Source organism: Barbus barbus (assembly GCF_936440315.1).
Source record: "Barbus barbus genome assembly, chromosome: 4".
Lineage (NCBI taxonomy): Eukaryota > Metazoa > Chordata > Actinopteri > Cypriniformes > Cyprinidae > Barbus > Barbus barbus.
In genome coordinates, this window is record NC_136732.1 from 36,861,965 (window position 1) to 36,878,961 (window position 16,997).

The 16,997-nt window shown below is 35.9% G+C and overlaps 2 protein-coding genes across 2 annotated transcripts; both read left to right on the top strand.

Moving 5' to 3' along the window:
- Window positions 1-4,738: 4,738 nt before the first annotated feature.
- LOC306863091 (uncharacterized protein) lies at window positions 4,739-5,579 on the top strand. The gene is made up of 4 exons (XM_079406264.1): window positions 4,739-4,808; window positions 5,047-5,196; window positions 5,282-5,356; window positions 5,466-5,579. Exons 1-4 carry the CDS (start codon window positions 4,776-4,778, stop codon window positions 5,571-5,573), a joined length of 366 nt encoding a protein of 121 aa, XP_079262390.1. The 5' UTR covers window positions 4,739-4,775; the 3' UTR covers window positions 5,574-5,579.
- Window positions 5,580-9,251: 3,672 nt separating this feature from the next.
- Window positions 9,252-12,227, top strand: LOC306863065 (interferon a3-like). The gene is made up of 6 exons (XM_079406227.1): window positions 9,252-9,342; window positions 9,804-9,881; window positions 10,462-10,533; window positions 10,716-10,871; window positions 11,194-11,286; window positions 11,522-12,227. Exons 2-6 carry the CDS (start codon window positions 9,879-9,881, stop codon window positions 11,609-11,611), a joined length of 414 nt encoding a protein of 137 aa, XP_079262353.1. The 5' UTR covers window positions 9,252-9,342; window positions 9,804-9,878; the 3' UTR covers window positions 11,612-12,227.
- The last annotated feature ends 4,770 nt before the right edge of the window (window positions 12,228-16,997 follow it).

Below are 16,997 nucleotides of genomic sequence, written 5' to 3' on the forward strand. Positions count from 1 at the left end.
TTGTACTTTCAAATAAAAAATATTTATTGAAACTGCTTGAGGTTTTTACCATTGTTTACCAAATACTTTGGACTTCCACACCCCAATAGAGTTTACAATTCCTTGAAGCCTATTTACTTCGTCTATGGTTTTGAACATGTTCTTTGTGAAAAGTAAAGAAGTTTTTTTTTTTTTTGGGTTATGCTTTATTTTAAGGTGTCCTTGTTATGGTGTAATTATACATTTAAGTACTGATTCGAGTAATATTAATTTACTTATGGTTAGGGTTTGGCTTAGGGTTACTTGCATGTAATTATTCATAATTTGTTGTTATTATAATAGTTAGTACATGCAACGTGTAACAATGACACGTTAGAATAAAGTGTACCCTTTTTAAATTCTTATGAACAGATATTTCTGTAATGGAAATGTTTCACTATAATGGATATCACAAAGAGGCTCTTCTCGAAGGGGGGCGCCAAAGTCATATCTGGGGCATAACATTTCTTCTGTGAGACACCAGGAAGATATTTGGGGTGGAAATGTCTCTGTTTTTGTCAATACAACATCTGAAACATCTTTTATTTTCCAAAGAAGAAATAAAATCACACATTGGAACGAAATTAGCACTGTAGTAAAAGGATGACTGAATTAAAATTTTTGAACTTTAAATTCAAGCTGTCGAGATATGAATAAAAAGGCAATTCCAATGGCATAACAATGTAGCAAAAACTCTTAAAACTACATTTCGTGACACAAGTGAAGTGAAGTGAAGGGACATACTGCCAAGTATGGTGACCCATACTCGGAATTCGTGCTCTGCATTTAACCCATCCAACGTGCACACACACAGCAGTGAACACACACACACCGTGAACACACACCCGGAGCAGTGGGCAGCCATTTATGCTGCGGCGCCCGGGGAGCAGTTGGGGGTTCGGTGCCTTGCTCAAGGGCACCTCAGTCGTGGTATTGAGGGTGGAGAGAGCGCTGTACATTCACTCCCCCCACCTAAAATCCCTGCCGGCCCGAGACTCGAACCCGTAACCTTTGGATTACGAGTCCGACTCTCTAACCATTAGGCCACGACTTCCCCACACAACAACACACAACAACATATTTCTAATACATGTCTATTTTGTGGCTATTTCATTGCTGGAAAGACCTCTCAGGCAATCAGATTACAGGATAATCCCTGATAACAACAGTCATCATTAGCAATGCAGGATAAACATCTGGGTATTTAAGGCCTGAGCTTCTTTACCCTATCATCAGTCACACTGCTGCTCACTTTAGTTTCATTCATCTTGCTCCTCAGTTATCCACTGTAAATGAAACCAGAGGACTTCAGTAGGCTATTAATAGTAGGCCTGCGGTAAGTGTTTGTCTTCAGCAATAGTTGCCACAACGATTATTATTACAGTGTAATGAATTTAAGTTTAAGTGTTTTTAAGAAGTTTGAAATTTATGAAGTTTGGATTTAAGACCATAAACAGGTAAGATTTTTAAACACTTTATTCTCAAATAACATTTTATGTCCTCATTAGTGATAAGACTGTGCAGTAAAGTCCGTCTTGTCTGAACTTTTGGGCTCAAAAAGAACAGTTTCGTCATTCTTCAATTGCGGTGGCAAGTGGTATCCCTCTACTTTTCAACAGTTGAAATAAACTTTAAATACCAATAAATTATAATATGTTTGCATGTTTGTATTCTGTAGGGTAAACACAGTTTGTGCACTATTAATAATTACATTTTTGTTTTAAAATGTAATTATTACCTCACGTCGTTTGGGCAGATAAGAACATTTAAAATGACCATTTAACTAACAGACTAGTCTAACGTTACCTCACTGGATTAAGGTTGATTTTACCATTTAACCACTCATGACCACACAAACAAAGAACGAATAAATATTATAATTATATTTCAGTACATATGATATTTAGAATGATTCCATGAATTCACTTACCGTTAGCCTTTTGGAGAGATTCAAAAATAACGGACAGTCTTCCCAAAGCCTCGAACATCAGCGAATGAAGCATGAAGAATGAAGACACTGCTATACACCTCATTTGGGCAGATAAAATCATTTAAAATTAGATTATGTTTCACCAGTTAGAAAAAACAACAATAAATAACCATTTTGTTCTAGCTATTAAAATAGTTATATGTACACACACTTACCGTCGATTTCTGTCAGACTCTCAGAGAAAACGCATCCTGTTCCCGCGCAGGGGTAACTTCAAATGAAATGAGCGGGAAGAAACGGCGCGAAACTGCATTTGCCAAATAACAAATAAATAAATAAATAAAATAGGACAATTTATTCATAAAGTTTGGAAAAGCCATCCTGTTACGTTATGTTATGTTAATTAAAAATGTTTTATTTCAAACATACCATTTTACATCTTGACTCTCCTCACCTCACAATAAAGACTGAAAGGAGGGGGAGGGGAAGAATATTGGTATTTAAAGTATCAGAAAACTAATTATCTTCTTTTAGCGTTTGTAAAGATACTATATATTATATTATTACACTATACTATAATATATATATATATATATATATATATATATATATATATATATATATATATGTCAGTCCTCTGTCGTGTGTGTCGTGTTCCTGCCTCTTGTGTCCATATTTGGTTTGTTTCCTGTCCTCGTCCTATGTGATCATTAGTTAATCCTTGTCCAGCTGTGTTTGTCTCGTTATCTATGATTTACCTGTGTATATTAGTCCTGTCTATTCTGTTAGATTTCGTCTGGTCTACTCGTTACTCCCGGTGTTTCTTGTCTGTAAGCCTAGTCTTGCCGTGCCTTGATGTTCAGTAAAGACTATTATTTGAGGTTACGTCCTCGGCTGGGTGTTCTTGTGTCCTCCTTGTGTGTTCACCATGACAATATATATATATATATGTGTGTGTGTGTGTGTCACAATTATCTGGAATATAAAACATTATACTATAATATTAGAATTTTTTTTTTTTTAATTCATTATTAGTTTCAGTGTTGCAATATTTAACACCATTTAATAGCGTATCCTATTAAGGTCAACATTTCTTCATGCATTATTTATTATTATGTGTTATGAATATTATTGGAAAGCGCAACAATGTTTTGGCCCTTCAAGATGAATGGTAGTTTTAATTTTTTCTAAATGTAGCATAAGAAACTTTGACTGGGATTTTAATATGAATTTCCAGAGAGGACAACGAAAGATGCAGGTAATTAACTAATTGTCCTCTGAACTGAAAAACAGTTTGCTTACATTTTCCTTTTTCACTGGTATTTAATCAATTATTATTTTATTTTTTATGTAGACAGTATTTCTTCTCGCATTTAGCCTAGGTGTAGCTACTATTACTATAATCATAATACGCTGCGTCATAATACGCTGCTCATGTGGGAATGCTGAAGGAATTCTGCTGGAGAGCGCATGCTGCTCATTGTGGAAACTGAAAGTGAAATGCTCTGCATGTAAACAGTGCCCTGTAACAATGAGGAATTACCACCCGCTCCAGTAGTTGTGTCGTCACCTTACACAAACGGTTTGATGATATCACCCTAAACAAGATCTTACAGCTGTTTTTAAATCGTGTTTTATTTAATTTTTTTTGGCGAATAGGCTATATAACGCAAACAGAAAGACAGAACAAAAGGCTACAGATAACGTCTTGATAGGCTATTAAAAATAATAATTATATTCATTTGTCTCGTATTGACATCACACTTCTTATGATGTCATTGCGTCTACACAGTGATAGTGGATGAAAGTCCCAGTCTGACTCTCTCTCTCTGTGTTTTCACGGTGAGAAGAAGAACGCCCACCAGGACAAAGAGAAGCACGTGATTCTTTCATTTTCTCCTTCTGAAACTTCCACATGGTAATACCTCTGGGCTTCCCGCGCTGTCACCTGCTGAAGGAAATGCAAATTAATAGTATGCCCCCCCCCCCTTCTTTGGAGAACATTATATAGCCAGAGCCTTTGCCATAAGATAGTATCCATATCCTAGTAGTCATATCGTTTGAATAGCTCTGCTCTCTAGCTGTCAATACAAAACCACAATGAGAACTGTTTTGTATTTGTTGTGGATTGTCATGTCTCCGTCCATATTTGCAGAGTCCTTTATTCAGAAAGAGAGAAGAGAAATCTTTCGAACAATTAGATTTCTGCGTGAACTGGTGAGACTAATTTTAATTTATCTAATCTATCTATCTATCTATCTATCTATCTATCTATCTATCTATCTATCTATCTATCTATCTATCTATCTATCTATCTATCTATCTATCTATCTATCTATCTCAACAACTGTGTGCTATGGAAATTGAATCTATTAATAAATATTTACTACAGCCTAGATTTATTAGAGGAAAGTTGCTGGATTAATAATATAACGCAAGGTATCACGAACTGGCAAACAATTTGACATGCATGAATAATTAATCTAGGTTCATTGTAAATGATAAATATACTGCTGTTCGTTGTTCATTTTATTAATGTTAATTCATAAAACAACTTGAATGTTTAAATGTTAACAATGTATTAGTATATCCTAAATATAAGGATTAATATATAGGCTCATAATGGTAGTTCCTAGTTGAAAGTGTTACCTTATGAAAAAGATATTGTTCACTGTTCATTAAACTTAATGGTTTAATATTGACAACAGCGTGGCCGCAATATAGCCTGTGTGTATTTAATGGCTAAAAAAGGTCAACGTTTTCTCTCTCTCTCTCTCTCTCTCTCTCTAAGGGCCATAAAGCATGTCCGGTTGAGGTGGAAAAAGCGATGTCTGATCGGTTCACGAGTCTTCCCAAAAAGGTAGGCAACAATATAAAAATACAGGACACAGAAATGTTGCATCCTGCAGATCTATATCTTCCTGCGGAGTTTTAATTGCAGCCTCACTCAAATGTAACTGCATGCTTTCAAGTGATTACAAATAAGTTGATTTGCTCAAGTGTGTCATTCAGTCACTCTGCAGTGAGCTTGATCTCCGGAAATATTGAGCAATGTTTGTTTGACAATGGATGTTTGATCTTTTTTCTCTTGTGGACAGAAAGAAGAAATATCTCAAGCACTGAGGATATCATATAATTCTACCTTTGCGCTCTTCAAGAAGAATAGAACCCACTGCCACTGGAATCACAATGCATTCCAAGATCTAATGGAACACCTCAACAAGCTAAGACAAGCTGAATCACATTTCGTAAGTCAGAAGTTGCGTGGGCTGAGTCAGAATTCACTTTCATTATTTACAGTTTTGGACGTTAATCGTTATCGTTAATATCTAGGTCCCGGTGATGAGCTCTGAACTTGAGACGTTGGTCGAGGACTTCAAGAAGCTCGATCAGTTTCTCACACAGCAGGTGAAAAACTCAGCAAACCATACCGAAAAAAATAAAAAGTTTAGAATGTGCTCATACCTTCATAATTTAAATGTACATTGATTAACTGTGTGACTTTTCTTTCCGACAGAATTTTAGCTGCTGCGCGTGGGAAACTGTGCGCCACGACATTCTGGTCGTCATGGACCACTTCAGAAGAATGACAAGAACATTTAATACAGTGCATGCCATCAAATAAATGCTGTCCATTATTTATTTAAACGCTAATATTATAGATTTTATTTTGCAATTTTCATTTTCCATTGAAGTCGATATGGTAAAATGAATCAATGAATTTCCAGATGTGAAGCTTTATTAACGGCTCTGGGCTTATGCTATTTATAAACACATTTATTAGAGAATAACTCATTTAGATTACACTAAAATGTTTACAATATGCGAACTTTTATTGTCCACTGTTTATCCGGGAATGTGCTATTATTATTAATATGAAGGAATGTTTATTTTACCTGTTGATTGTATACAATGGATGTCTAAATGTCTTTCTAAATGTGTGGACACGTGTATTTGTCACTTGACCAATGTTGACAAAAAAAATAAATATTTAAATATTTAAAATATTTTTCAGTGTGGGTTTATTTATATTTATATATTTCGAAAGATTTCGGTATAGACATTATACTGGAAGAAAAAAATAAGAACATGAAAATTTACAGTCATTGTGAAGGGTAAAAAAAAAACTGTTTATTTAACATATATCTATATTTAAAATGCTATATATTTGCTTCCCTGCAATAATTTAAGCAGTGAACAAGATAAAAATTATAAGAAGAACTGTTTATTGCCTATTTATTATTGTTGCTCAAATATTGTTTATATTTCTTTGGGCTCTGACCTCAAACAATATTCGACAGAAAAGGTCGAGGCGACAGCTGTGGTCGAAAGACATCAAACACAGGTATCGATGAGTGAACAATGAAACCCGGAGCCCACTCTCACGAAAAGGTTTTCTCCCGTAAAACTTTCTATAATTCCTTCATCTTTAGTACTGTCTGCTGTAAGGACTTTCTTCGCTGTTACTTTTGTTCCGTGTCTCAAACTGCGATTAAAACATTAAACCTCTTTTAATCTGCTTCATTTCATTGCGGCTCTTCATATAAACTATCCAGATACTGCTAATCTTGGCAAATAGGTGCAACATCTTAAAAGTGCTTTAAGATGATCATTAACTGATTAACTAACCAGAGAAAACCACAGTGCCGAGAATATGTTTTTTATTAAAAAAAGAAACGAAAAGCACTAAACTTAAAGATCCAAGTTAGATTTTATTAATCTATGTGAGTGCAAGAAGTCTTGTTTAAAAGTAATATACACTTTTAGCTTTATTTGTTTGATTAAATTTGCACGTGTAACAACTGATTGTTTTATTAATTGTTTATTTTTCTATTTTTTTGTAATTGTCATACCATTTCATCAGTGCCATTTAGATTCAAGCTGGTCATTAGTTGGTTAATTTATTTATTTTTATTCTCATTATTTTCTATTTATTTAAATTAGTTATAGCTACCCCTGTTCCAAAACACTATCTATAAATAGCATATCCTGGATTCATTTTTAATAATATACTATTTTCTAAGAAAATGCTACTAGGCTAAATATTTTAACCAAAACAACAACAATGACAATGACAATTATTTTGTGACAAAAGACATGGTAACACTATTTTAAGGAGTACACTGTACAAAAAAAAAAAAAAAAGAATAAATAAATAAAAAAAGTTGAGCCAACTTAAAATTTGAAGGCAACCAGCTTCAGCAGATTTTTTAGTTCTCTCGACTAATTTTTGTAGGAGACTCTCAACTTTTTGTTGAATAAATTTAAAACAAGTTGAGAAAATTAAAAAATCTGCTGAAGCTGGTTGCCCTAAAATTTTAAATTGGCTCAACTTTTTTTTTTTTTTTTACAGTGTACTTGATACAAATGTTAGATGTACTTACTATCATAATAACAATAGATTATGCATAAATGCATGCAAGTAACCCTAAACCAAACCCTAATCCTAACCCTGACCATATAGTAAGTAGGTTACATGTAGTTAATTAATATTACTCAGTACTTAAATGTATAATTACACTGTAACAATAACACCTTAAAATAAAGTGTAGCCGCCTATCCAAAAATATTTGTAAAAAGATATGCTGGAAGTAAATACAGGTGCATCTCAATAAATTAGAATGTCGTGAAAAAGTTCATTTTTTTCTTGTAAGTTATTTCAAGAAGTGAAACTTTCATATATTTTAGATTCATTGCATGTAAAGTAAAACATTTCAAAAGTTTTTTTTGTTTTAATTTTGATGATTAGAGCTTACAGCTGATGAAAGTCAAAAATCAGTATCTCAAATTATTAGAATATTTACATTTGAGTTTCAATTAATGACCATCGCTACAGTATAAATTCCGGGTATCTCTTGTTCTTTGAAACCACAATAATGGGGAAGACTGCTGACTTGGCAATGATCCAGAAGACGAACATTGACGCCCTCCACAAAGAGGGTAAGTCACAGAGGGTCATTACTGAAAGGGGTGGCTGTTCACAGAGTGCTGTATCAAAGCATATTAAATGCAAAGTTGACTGGAAGGAAGAAATTGGGTAGGAAAAGGTGCACAAACAACAGGGATGACCGCAAGCTTGAGAATACCGTCAAGCAAAGCTGATTCATACACTTGGGAGAGATTCACAAGGAGTGGACTGAAGCTGGAGTCAGTGCATCAAGAGTCACCACGCTCAGACGTCTTCAGGAAAAGGGCTACCAAGCCACTTCTGAACCAGAGAGAACATCAGAAGCGTCTTACCTGGGCTGTGGAGAAAAAGAACTGGACTGTTGCTCAGTGGTCCAAAGTCCTCTTTTTAGATGAAAGTAAATTTTGCATTTAATTTGGAAATCAAGGTCCCAGAGTCTGGAGGAAGTTTGGAGAGGCACAGAATCCATGTTGCTTGAAGTCCAGTGTGACGTTCACAGTCAGTGATGATTTGGGCTGCCATGTCATCTGCTGGTGTTGGTCCACTGTGTTTTCTGAAGTCCACAGTCAACCCAGCCATCTACCAGGAAATTTTAGAGCACTTCATGCTTCCTTCTGCTGACAAACTTTATGGAGATGCTGATTTCATTTTCCAGCAGGACTTGGCACCTGCCCACACTGCCAAAAGTGCCAAAAGCTGGTTCAATGACCATGGTGTTACTGTGCTTGATTGGCCAGCAAACTCGCTTGACCCAAACCCCATAAAGAATCTATGGGGTATTGTCAAGAGGAAGATGAGAGACACCAGACCCAACAATGCAGATGACCTGAAGACCGCTATCAAAGCAACCTGGGCTTCCATTACACCTGAGCAGTGCCACAGGCTGATTGCCTCCATGCCACGCCGCATTGATGCAGTAATTCATGCAAAAGGAGGCCAAACCAAGTATTGAGTACATATACAGTAAATTAACATATTTTCCAGAAGGCCAACAATTCACTAAAAATGTATTTTTATTGGTCTTATGAAGTATTCTAATTTGTTGAAATAGTGAATTGGTGGGTTTTTGTTAAATGTGAGCCTAAATCATCACAATTAAAAGAACCAAAGACTTAAACTACTTCAGTCTGTGTGCATTGAATTTATTTATTACACGAGTTTCACAATTTGAGTTGAATTACTGAAATAAATTAACTTTTTCCACGACATTCTAATTCATTGAGATGCACCTGTATTATTTTGATAAACTGATGGTCAATGCAGCTAATTTTTCTTGTGTAGTGACAAATGATGAGAAATTGCATTTCTCTGCACCATGAGAAAGCTGCGGTGAAATCCAGTGAGAGCTATTTTACGAGGTTGCGTCAGCACGCTGCGTAAAGGCATTACGTCTCAAACAGAAAGTGTTCTTCTGGACGCGCAACCCACAGATATAACCCCCTTCTTGTTTAGAAACATCAGCGAGCTTGAAATACTTTGGAATCAGGTAATTGTTTTGAGGCGTTATAACGTTTGTTTTGTTGTTTTGAGACGCTAATAACATTTATTTGTGTATTACATGTCATGTTGTGTGCGTTTTGCGCTGGTGTGTAGTAGGCTCAACTAAAGACGATTAAAGAGTAAACTATAACTAATATATTCTTTTCACTTCTTTTCTAAGTACAACATATATTGCTTTTAAAAGTATATTTATTATTAATAGTAGACCAGATGATATATTTTGTATAGAAGTCTATTCGCCTGAACACAACTAGAAAGTGAAAGTAAGCCGGAGAGCACCGACCTGCTGCGTTTTCCCTTTCCATACTTCCGAATAAAATCCAGCATACTCCACCATGTCCCTGCAACATTCTCTCGAGCCACACAGTAGAAAGCTACAGCACGTATACAAAGATGAAACAAACTCAAATGTGGACGTATATCTTTGTGATATTTGTAACTCTGCAGAGCCAGTGCTCCGCTTGCAGATGGCTCGGCCGGTATGGGACGGTGAGCGCCGAATCTCTGAGGCAGCTTAAGGAAATGGTAAGTAGCCTACACTTTTAAAGCTTCATTAATTATTTGTAAATGTTCATCAGAAGACATTAGACTGCTGCGCAATACAGCCACAACCATTTTCTGCAAGGTCCTTAAGACTCTCGATTTGCCTATATATTTAGGCTATACAACAGATTTATTGTTTTTGTAATATCTAGTTGTTAATTCAACCTTAGACTACAGAATGATTCACGACTATTTGGAATATATCGTAATAAACATGTTTTACCTATTGAGGGATGCTTTCACGTTTACTCTGATTCGTTCAGCGTTAAAAAAAACTGTAAAAGTGTCCATCATTATGTTACAACATCTTTGCTTTAGCCATTTATTCACAATAATTCTCAGAGTTTTCTTTATTAGTAATTAATTCAACGTGGTTGATTGACAAATCAATGTTATCAATCCGTTTGATAAAAATGATCTAAGTCAAGATTTCATTTTTTGTACATTGATATTTTTAACATTTTTGTAAAAAGTCTTAAGAAAGTTTTGGTGCATATGGATGAACAGCTAAATATACAGCATAAGGAACATATCAGAACTTACAAATTACTCTGTTTTATAGGGTGGACAATATCCTCAGAATATCAGGGTGGATTTTCCGGGACCCCTGTACAACTTGATGGACAAAGCTGAGGTTTGTAAACTTTTCTCTGTGATCAAACATTTAATTCCATAAATAAAACTTATGCTATCAAAATAAATAGGCAAAAATAAGATCAGAATTTCATTATGTGAAAATCTTATAGAACTTGTATACAGCACAACGGTCTTTGTGTGGGGCCAGTTACCTAAACACAGCATTATGTCTCCTTACAGGTGGAGGACCAGGTGAAGTTTCTCGTCTTGACCGTAGATCATATCATCAAGCTCATGGATGCCTCAGAGCACATGAATTCAGTGAAATGGAACCCAAAGACAGTGGAATATTTCCTAAAAGACCTGCACAGGCAGTCATCTGAGCTTAAAGAATGTGTAAGTCCTGTCTGAAAGTATTTGTGCTTATTCTGATAAACTGATTTCAGAATTCCATTCTATGAATTACACATAATCCTGTATTATCATCAAAGGGATTGTCTTAATAGTAATAGACCATGAATTTAGATTGAATGTTTCCACTCAAACTTATAACCTCAAAACTGTTAAGACATTAATCATGTTGATGTTCAGATCAAAAGCCTAACTTAATAAGAGCAATTCAATAAATGTGTTATATGAAATGTAAAATTTACCTTTTGTTATTTTGTCATTCATGTTATTTTTTCTCATTGTTTATATTTTGTTTACATTTTATCAGGTGGCCCAATACCAAAAGCCGTTGCAAAAGGAGTCTTACGAGATCAGGATAAATAGGCACTTCAGGGATTTGAAGAAGATTTTAAAGAAAGAAGTAAGTTTGATTGCATAATATAATATCACAGCTTGTTACATTGTTTGTATGTGCTTTTATGCCCTTTAATTTGTTGACTGATTTCTGTAATCAGCTTAATTTTTCTTAGTGCCTTAAGAGGCATGTTGTATTTGCACTTCTGCGATGTTAATGTTACTTTGTAAAGAGTAAAGGGAATTATTTTCTTGCATATAAAATGCAAAGTCAGTGATAGATGTTCCTCTTGTGTTTTAAGAAATATAGTGCTCAAGCATGGGAACAAATCCGGAGAGCTGTGAGAAGCCACCTTCAGAGGATGGACATCATCGCAAACAAAGCTAAATAAAGTTTCTGCTAAGAGTTTAAGAGACAATAATGACAGAAAAATATCTGACTTGTGACACATTCCATAGAAAGAAAAAAAAAGTTACAAAAACTGCCTTACAAACAAATACTGGAAAAAAAAGAATGTTATAAATGTATTTGTGTATTCACATGTTTGTATTTAATTGCAATGAATGTAGCCTAGAAGTCGCTTACACTGACCAATGGGTAGTGCTTTAATACAGAGTTTACCTTATGTGTTTCCTATGAAAACTTGAAGTTATCAGATCAAAAAAGTTAATTACATTTCTTACAAATATCTGTGAAAGCTTTTCTTTTGGTTTAGGTGAGAATAAGCCTCTTTGCCTAAACTATACTCAGATATTTTGCAAACTAAATGAAAAAATGATCATATGTGTTGATTGTCAGTCAGCCAGCATGTTGTGATTCACATGCATGTTTGGTATGTTTCATATTTGTTTAAAGTATATTTAAATCGATTTATATATCTTTGTGCACAATTTTTATATCCCAGTATATTTATTGTTTTCATATTTAATATTATTTATAGTTATTTATTTGCTCTAATTGTCATAAAATGTTTTGTACTTTCAAATAAAAATTATTTATTGAAACTGCTTGAGGTTTTTACCATTGTTTACCAAATACTTTGGACTTCCACACCCCAATAGAGTTTACAATTCCTTGAAGCCTATTTACTTCGTCTATGGTTTTGAACATGTTCTTTCTGAAAAGTAAAGAAGTTTTTTTTTTTTTTTTGGGTTATGCTTTATTTTAAGGTGTCCTTGTTATGGTGTAATTATACATTTAAGTACCGATTCGAGTAATATTAATTTACTTATGGTTAGGGTTTGGCTTAGGGTTACTTGCATGTAATTATTCATAATTTGTTGTTATTATAATAGTAAGTACATGCAACGTGTAACAATGACACGTTAGAATAAAGTGTAACCTTTTTAAATTCTTATGAACAGATATTTCTGTAATGCAAATGCTTCACTATACTGGATATCACAAGGAGGCTCTTCTCGAAGGGGGGGCGCCAAAGTCATATCTGGGGCATAACATTTCTTCTGTGAGACACCAGGAAGATATTTGGGGTGGAAATGTCTCTGTTTTTGTCAATACAACATCTGAAACATCTTTTATTTTCCAAAGAAGAAATAAAATCACACATTGGAACGAAATAAGCACTGTAGTAAAAGGATGACTGAATTAAAATTTTTGTTTTCTGCACCAAGCACAAGCTGTCGAGATATGAATAAAAAGGCAATTCCAATGGCATAACAATGTAGCAAAAACTCTTAAAACTACATTTCGTGACACAAGTGAAGTGAAGTGAAGTGAAGGGACATACTGCCAAGTATGGTGACCCATACTCGGAATTCGTGCTCTGCATTTAACCCATCCAACGTGCACACACACAGCAGTGAACACACACACACCGTGAACACACACCCGGAGCAGTGGGCAGCCATTTATGCTGCGGCGCCCGGGGAGCAGTTGGAGGTTCAGTGCCTTGCTCAAGGGCACCTCAGTCGTGGTATTGAGGGTGGAGAGAGCGCTGGACATTCACTCCCCCCACCTTAAATCCCTGCCGGCCCGAGACTCGAACCCGCAACCTTTGGATTACGAGTCCGACTCTCTAACCATTAGGCCACGACTTCCCCACACAACAACACACAACAACATATTTCTAACACGTCTATAGGGACGCAGATGGTTTGGGAGTCTGTTTTTGACGCGTGCTTCTGCCTTGAATAAAAATTGTTGCACTGTCCATACCTTTGGATATGCAAATCCATTTATTGTCCGTTTGGCATTGCAAATAACAACAAAAAAAATAAAATAACTAAACTTAAACAAATTTGGTCTTCATTCAAACAAAATATTTATATTCCAGACAAACTGCCACAAGCATAGTCTTACACATTCGACAGCCCGGCACGACACGGTCAAAAAGTTTGTTTGACCTACAATTTGCGCACCTGTCACTAATCATTCCCTTACTTAAATACTCAAAAATAATACGCCCTCTAGTGCCAAACCCAAAAATGACAACTTCACATAATGGCTCCAACAACGTCTATTTTGTGGCTATTTCATTGCTGGAAAGACCTCTCAGGCAATCAGATTACAGGATAATCCCTGATAACAACAGTCATCATTAGCAATGCAGGATAAACATCTGGGTATTTAAGGCCTGAGCTTCTTTACCCTATCATCAGTCACACTGCTGCTCACTTTAGTTTCATTCATCTTGCTCCTCAGTTATCCACTGTAAATGAAACCAGAGGACTTCAGTAGGCTATTAATAGTAGGCCTGCAGTAAGTGTTTGTCTTCAGCAATAGTTGCCACAACGATTATTATTACAGTGTAATGAATTTAAGTTTAAGTGTTTTTAAGAAGTTTGAATTTGATGAAGTTTGGATTTAAGACCATAAACAGGTAAGATTTTTAAACACTTTATTCTCAAATAACATTTTATGTCCTCATTAGTGATAAGCAGTGTTGGGTGTAACTCGTTACAAAGTAACGCGTTACTGTAATAATATTACTTTTTTCAGTAACTAGTAGTGTAAGGCATTACTCGTCTGAAAATGGTAATATTATTACAGTTTTCCCGAGCTAGTTACTTGCGTTACATTTGCCAGTAGCACCTTCATCACACACAAGGCACACAACACAGAGAACAGAAGGGAAGGGGAGGAGGGCGTGAATGGAACAGTGATTGGTCTGGGTTTGGCACGAGTTATCATTTACCATCACCGATTGGTCGACACCCGGCAGCCAGCAGCAGAACGGCACCCTCAAAGACAGATGGGGAAAAATGGAAGCGTCAACAACGGCAAGCTCTTTTTCAGAGGAAGGTTCCCAGCAACAGAAAGCTAGTTTCAGTAATTATTTTGAATATGTTCAACGGAAGGAAAATAACTTGACGGTGAAGTGCACACTCTGCCCGGGGAGAAAGCTGCTCTCCACCGCTTGTAACTCTACCTCCAACTTGAAGAAGCACCTGCAGCGACAGCACGGACACATCAAGCTCGTTGCGAAGCGACAGAGTGACATGAACGAGCAGCCCCACAAGCAGCAAAAACTTTCATTTGAACATAAAGTACTACCAACATCAAAATCCGAGATAAATAAGCTTGTTGCCTCGTACGTAGTAGAAGAAATGTTACCTCTTTCTACCGTCGAATCGCTGTCTTTTAGAAAGATAATCTGCAAAATACCTATAGCAGGGACAGACCAGCCGTTTTCCGACAGGAAAACCTTCGTATTGTTTGGACTTGTTATAAATTGACAATCAAATTTATTGATTGTTTGCACCAGACGGTGTTTGTTAAACATTGAGGAATTTAATACTTGTTTGTACTTGATTGCACAAGTACAGTTGTTTGCAGTTATTTGTGCTAGACAGTGCCAGTCTGTTGTTGGCGTAATAAAGACCCTAAAGAACACTCCTCCTTTGTATGTTCTCCCTCCATCTGATGCATCTCAGGCAAATATAGAGTAATTAAGAAAAAAAATGTAACTAGTAATATAACTAGTAATATAACTAGTTACTTTCCCCAGGGAGTAATAAAGTAAAGTAAGGCATTACTATTTTTGAGAGTAATATGTAATATATTACTTTTTTGAGTAACTAGCCCCAACACTGGTGATAAGACTGTGCCGTAAAGTCCGTCTTGTCTGAACTTTTGGGCTCAAAAAGAACAGTTTCGTCATTCTTCAATTGCGGTGGCAAGTGGTGTCCCTCTACTTTTCAACAGTTGAAATAAACTTTAAATACCAATAAATTATAAAATGTTTGCATGTTTGTATTCTGTAGGGTAAACACAGTTTGTGCACTATTAATAATTACATTTTTGTTTTAAAATGTAATTATTACCTCACGTCGTTTGGGCAGATAAGAACATTTAAAATGACCATTTAACTAACAGACTAGTCTAACGTTACCTCACTGGATTAAGGTTGATTTTACCATTTAACCACTCATGACCACACAAACAAAGAACGAATAAATATTATAATTATATTTCAGTACATATGATATTTAGAATGATTCCATGAATTCACTTACCGTTAGCCTTTTGGAGAGATTCAAAAATAACGGACAGTCTTCCCAAAGCCTCGAACATCAGCGAATGAAGCATGAAGAATGAAGAAACTGCTCTACACCTCATTTGGGCAGATAAAACCATTTAAAATTAGATTATGTTTCACCAGTTAGAAAAAACAACAATAAATAACCCTTTTGTTCTAGCTATTAAAATAGTTATATGTACACACACTTACCGTCGATTTCTGTCAGACTCTCAGAGAAAACGCATCCTGTTCCCGCGCAGGGGTAACTTCAAATGAAATGAGCGGGAAGAAACGGTGCGAAACTGCATTTGCCAAATAACAAATAAATAAATAAATAAAATAGGACAATTTATTCATAAAGTTTGGAAAAGCCATCCTGTTACGTTATGTTATGTTAATTAAAAATGTTTTATTTCAAACATACTGTTACGTCCAGTGACGTATTCACTGCACTGTGTATTGGGGTATGTTTTCTTGTTGTTATTGTTTCTCTCTCTGCCTGCTGCTTCTCTGGCTCCTCCCACTCTCTCCACTCTGACAGGTAGCTGATTGCACTTTCCAGCTGCACCTGCTTACCAGCTGAGAAGGCAGTAGCATAAAAATGAGAAGAACACTCAGAAGAGGAGAACTTCTCTCCAGAAGAGCGTGTCTTGTGTCCAGCCCTGCCCAGCGCTATTTGTTGAAGCCTTTTTGGGGTTCTGTATGGTTGTAATCTTTTCTAATCTTAAGAATTGTTGACTAACTCTGTGGTTAGCTAGAAGCTAGCCAATCTTTTGCTAAGCAAGATATATATATATAGCCTACGATTTTGCTGTTTAACCTTTGTTTTACCCTGCTACCAACAGCTTAAGCTGTACTCCCCTGATTGACTGTGACCCTTTTGGAAGCTGTAGGGAGGCGGGCGCCTTTCTATTGACTGCACCCATTTTCTCCTGGTTTGAGGCTCAGATAGGGAGAGAGAGTATAATTTTGTTGTTGGTTTCCTTTTATTTTGCAGGTGTAGACAGAATTTAACCCCAGAATAGAGATGATTTTGCTTGTTATTTTGGCAATCCTCCCCCTCCTGAAGGTTTTGCTTCCCTTTTAATTTGACTTCTTTCTTTGTTTGGAAGATATTGTATACTTTCTGAGCTGTGAATAAAACCTGTTAAAGGGATCTGTTTGTTGTTGTTGTTATGCTGTGGCAGGGGCTCGGCCAAATGCTCTTCTTAAACCCTTAATATTGTTACGTTATCTTTAAACCCCTAGACACCTAGGACGTAACATATTATTGGGGGCTCGTCCGGGATATGAATTA

What these genes read in the sequence shown, in the direction of transcription:
- LOC306863091 (XM_079406264.1), top strand. Translation starts at nt 4,776, where the DNA reads ATGTCTGATCGGTTCACGAGTCTTCCCAAAAAG. An exon ending in TCACGAGTCTTCCCAAAAAG is followed by an intron (nt 4,809 to 5,046) that starts GTAGGCAACAAT and finishes TCTTGTGGACAG; the next exon opens with AAAGAAGAAATATCTCAAGC. An exon ending in ATCAGTTTCTCACACAGCAG is followed by an intron (nt 5,357 to 5,465) that starts GTGAAAAACTCA and finishes TCTTTCCGACAG; the next exon opens with AATTTTAGCTGCTGCGCGTG.
- LOC306863065 (XM_079406227.1), top strand. An exon ending in ACTTGATGGACAAAGCTGAG is followed by an intron (nt 10,534 to 10,715) that starts GTTTGTAAACTT and finishes GTCTCCTTACAG; the next exon opens with GTGGAGGACCAGGTGAAGTT. An exon ending in AGAAGATTTTAAAGAAAGAA is followed by an intron (nt 11,287 to 11,521) that starts GTAAGTTTGATT and finishes TTGTGTTTTAAG; the next exon opens with AAATATAGTGCTCAAGCATG.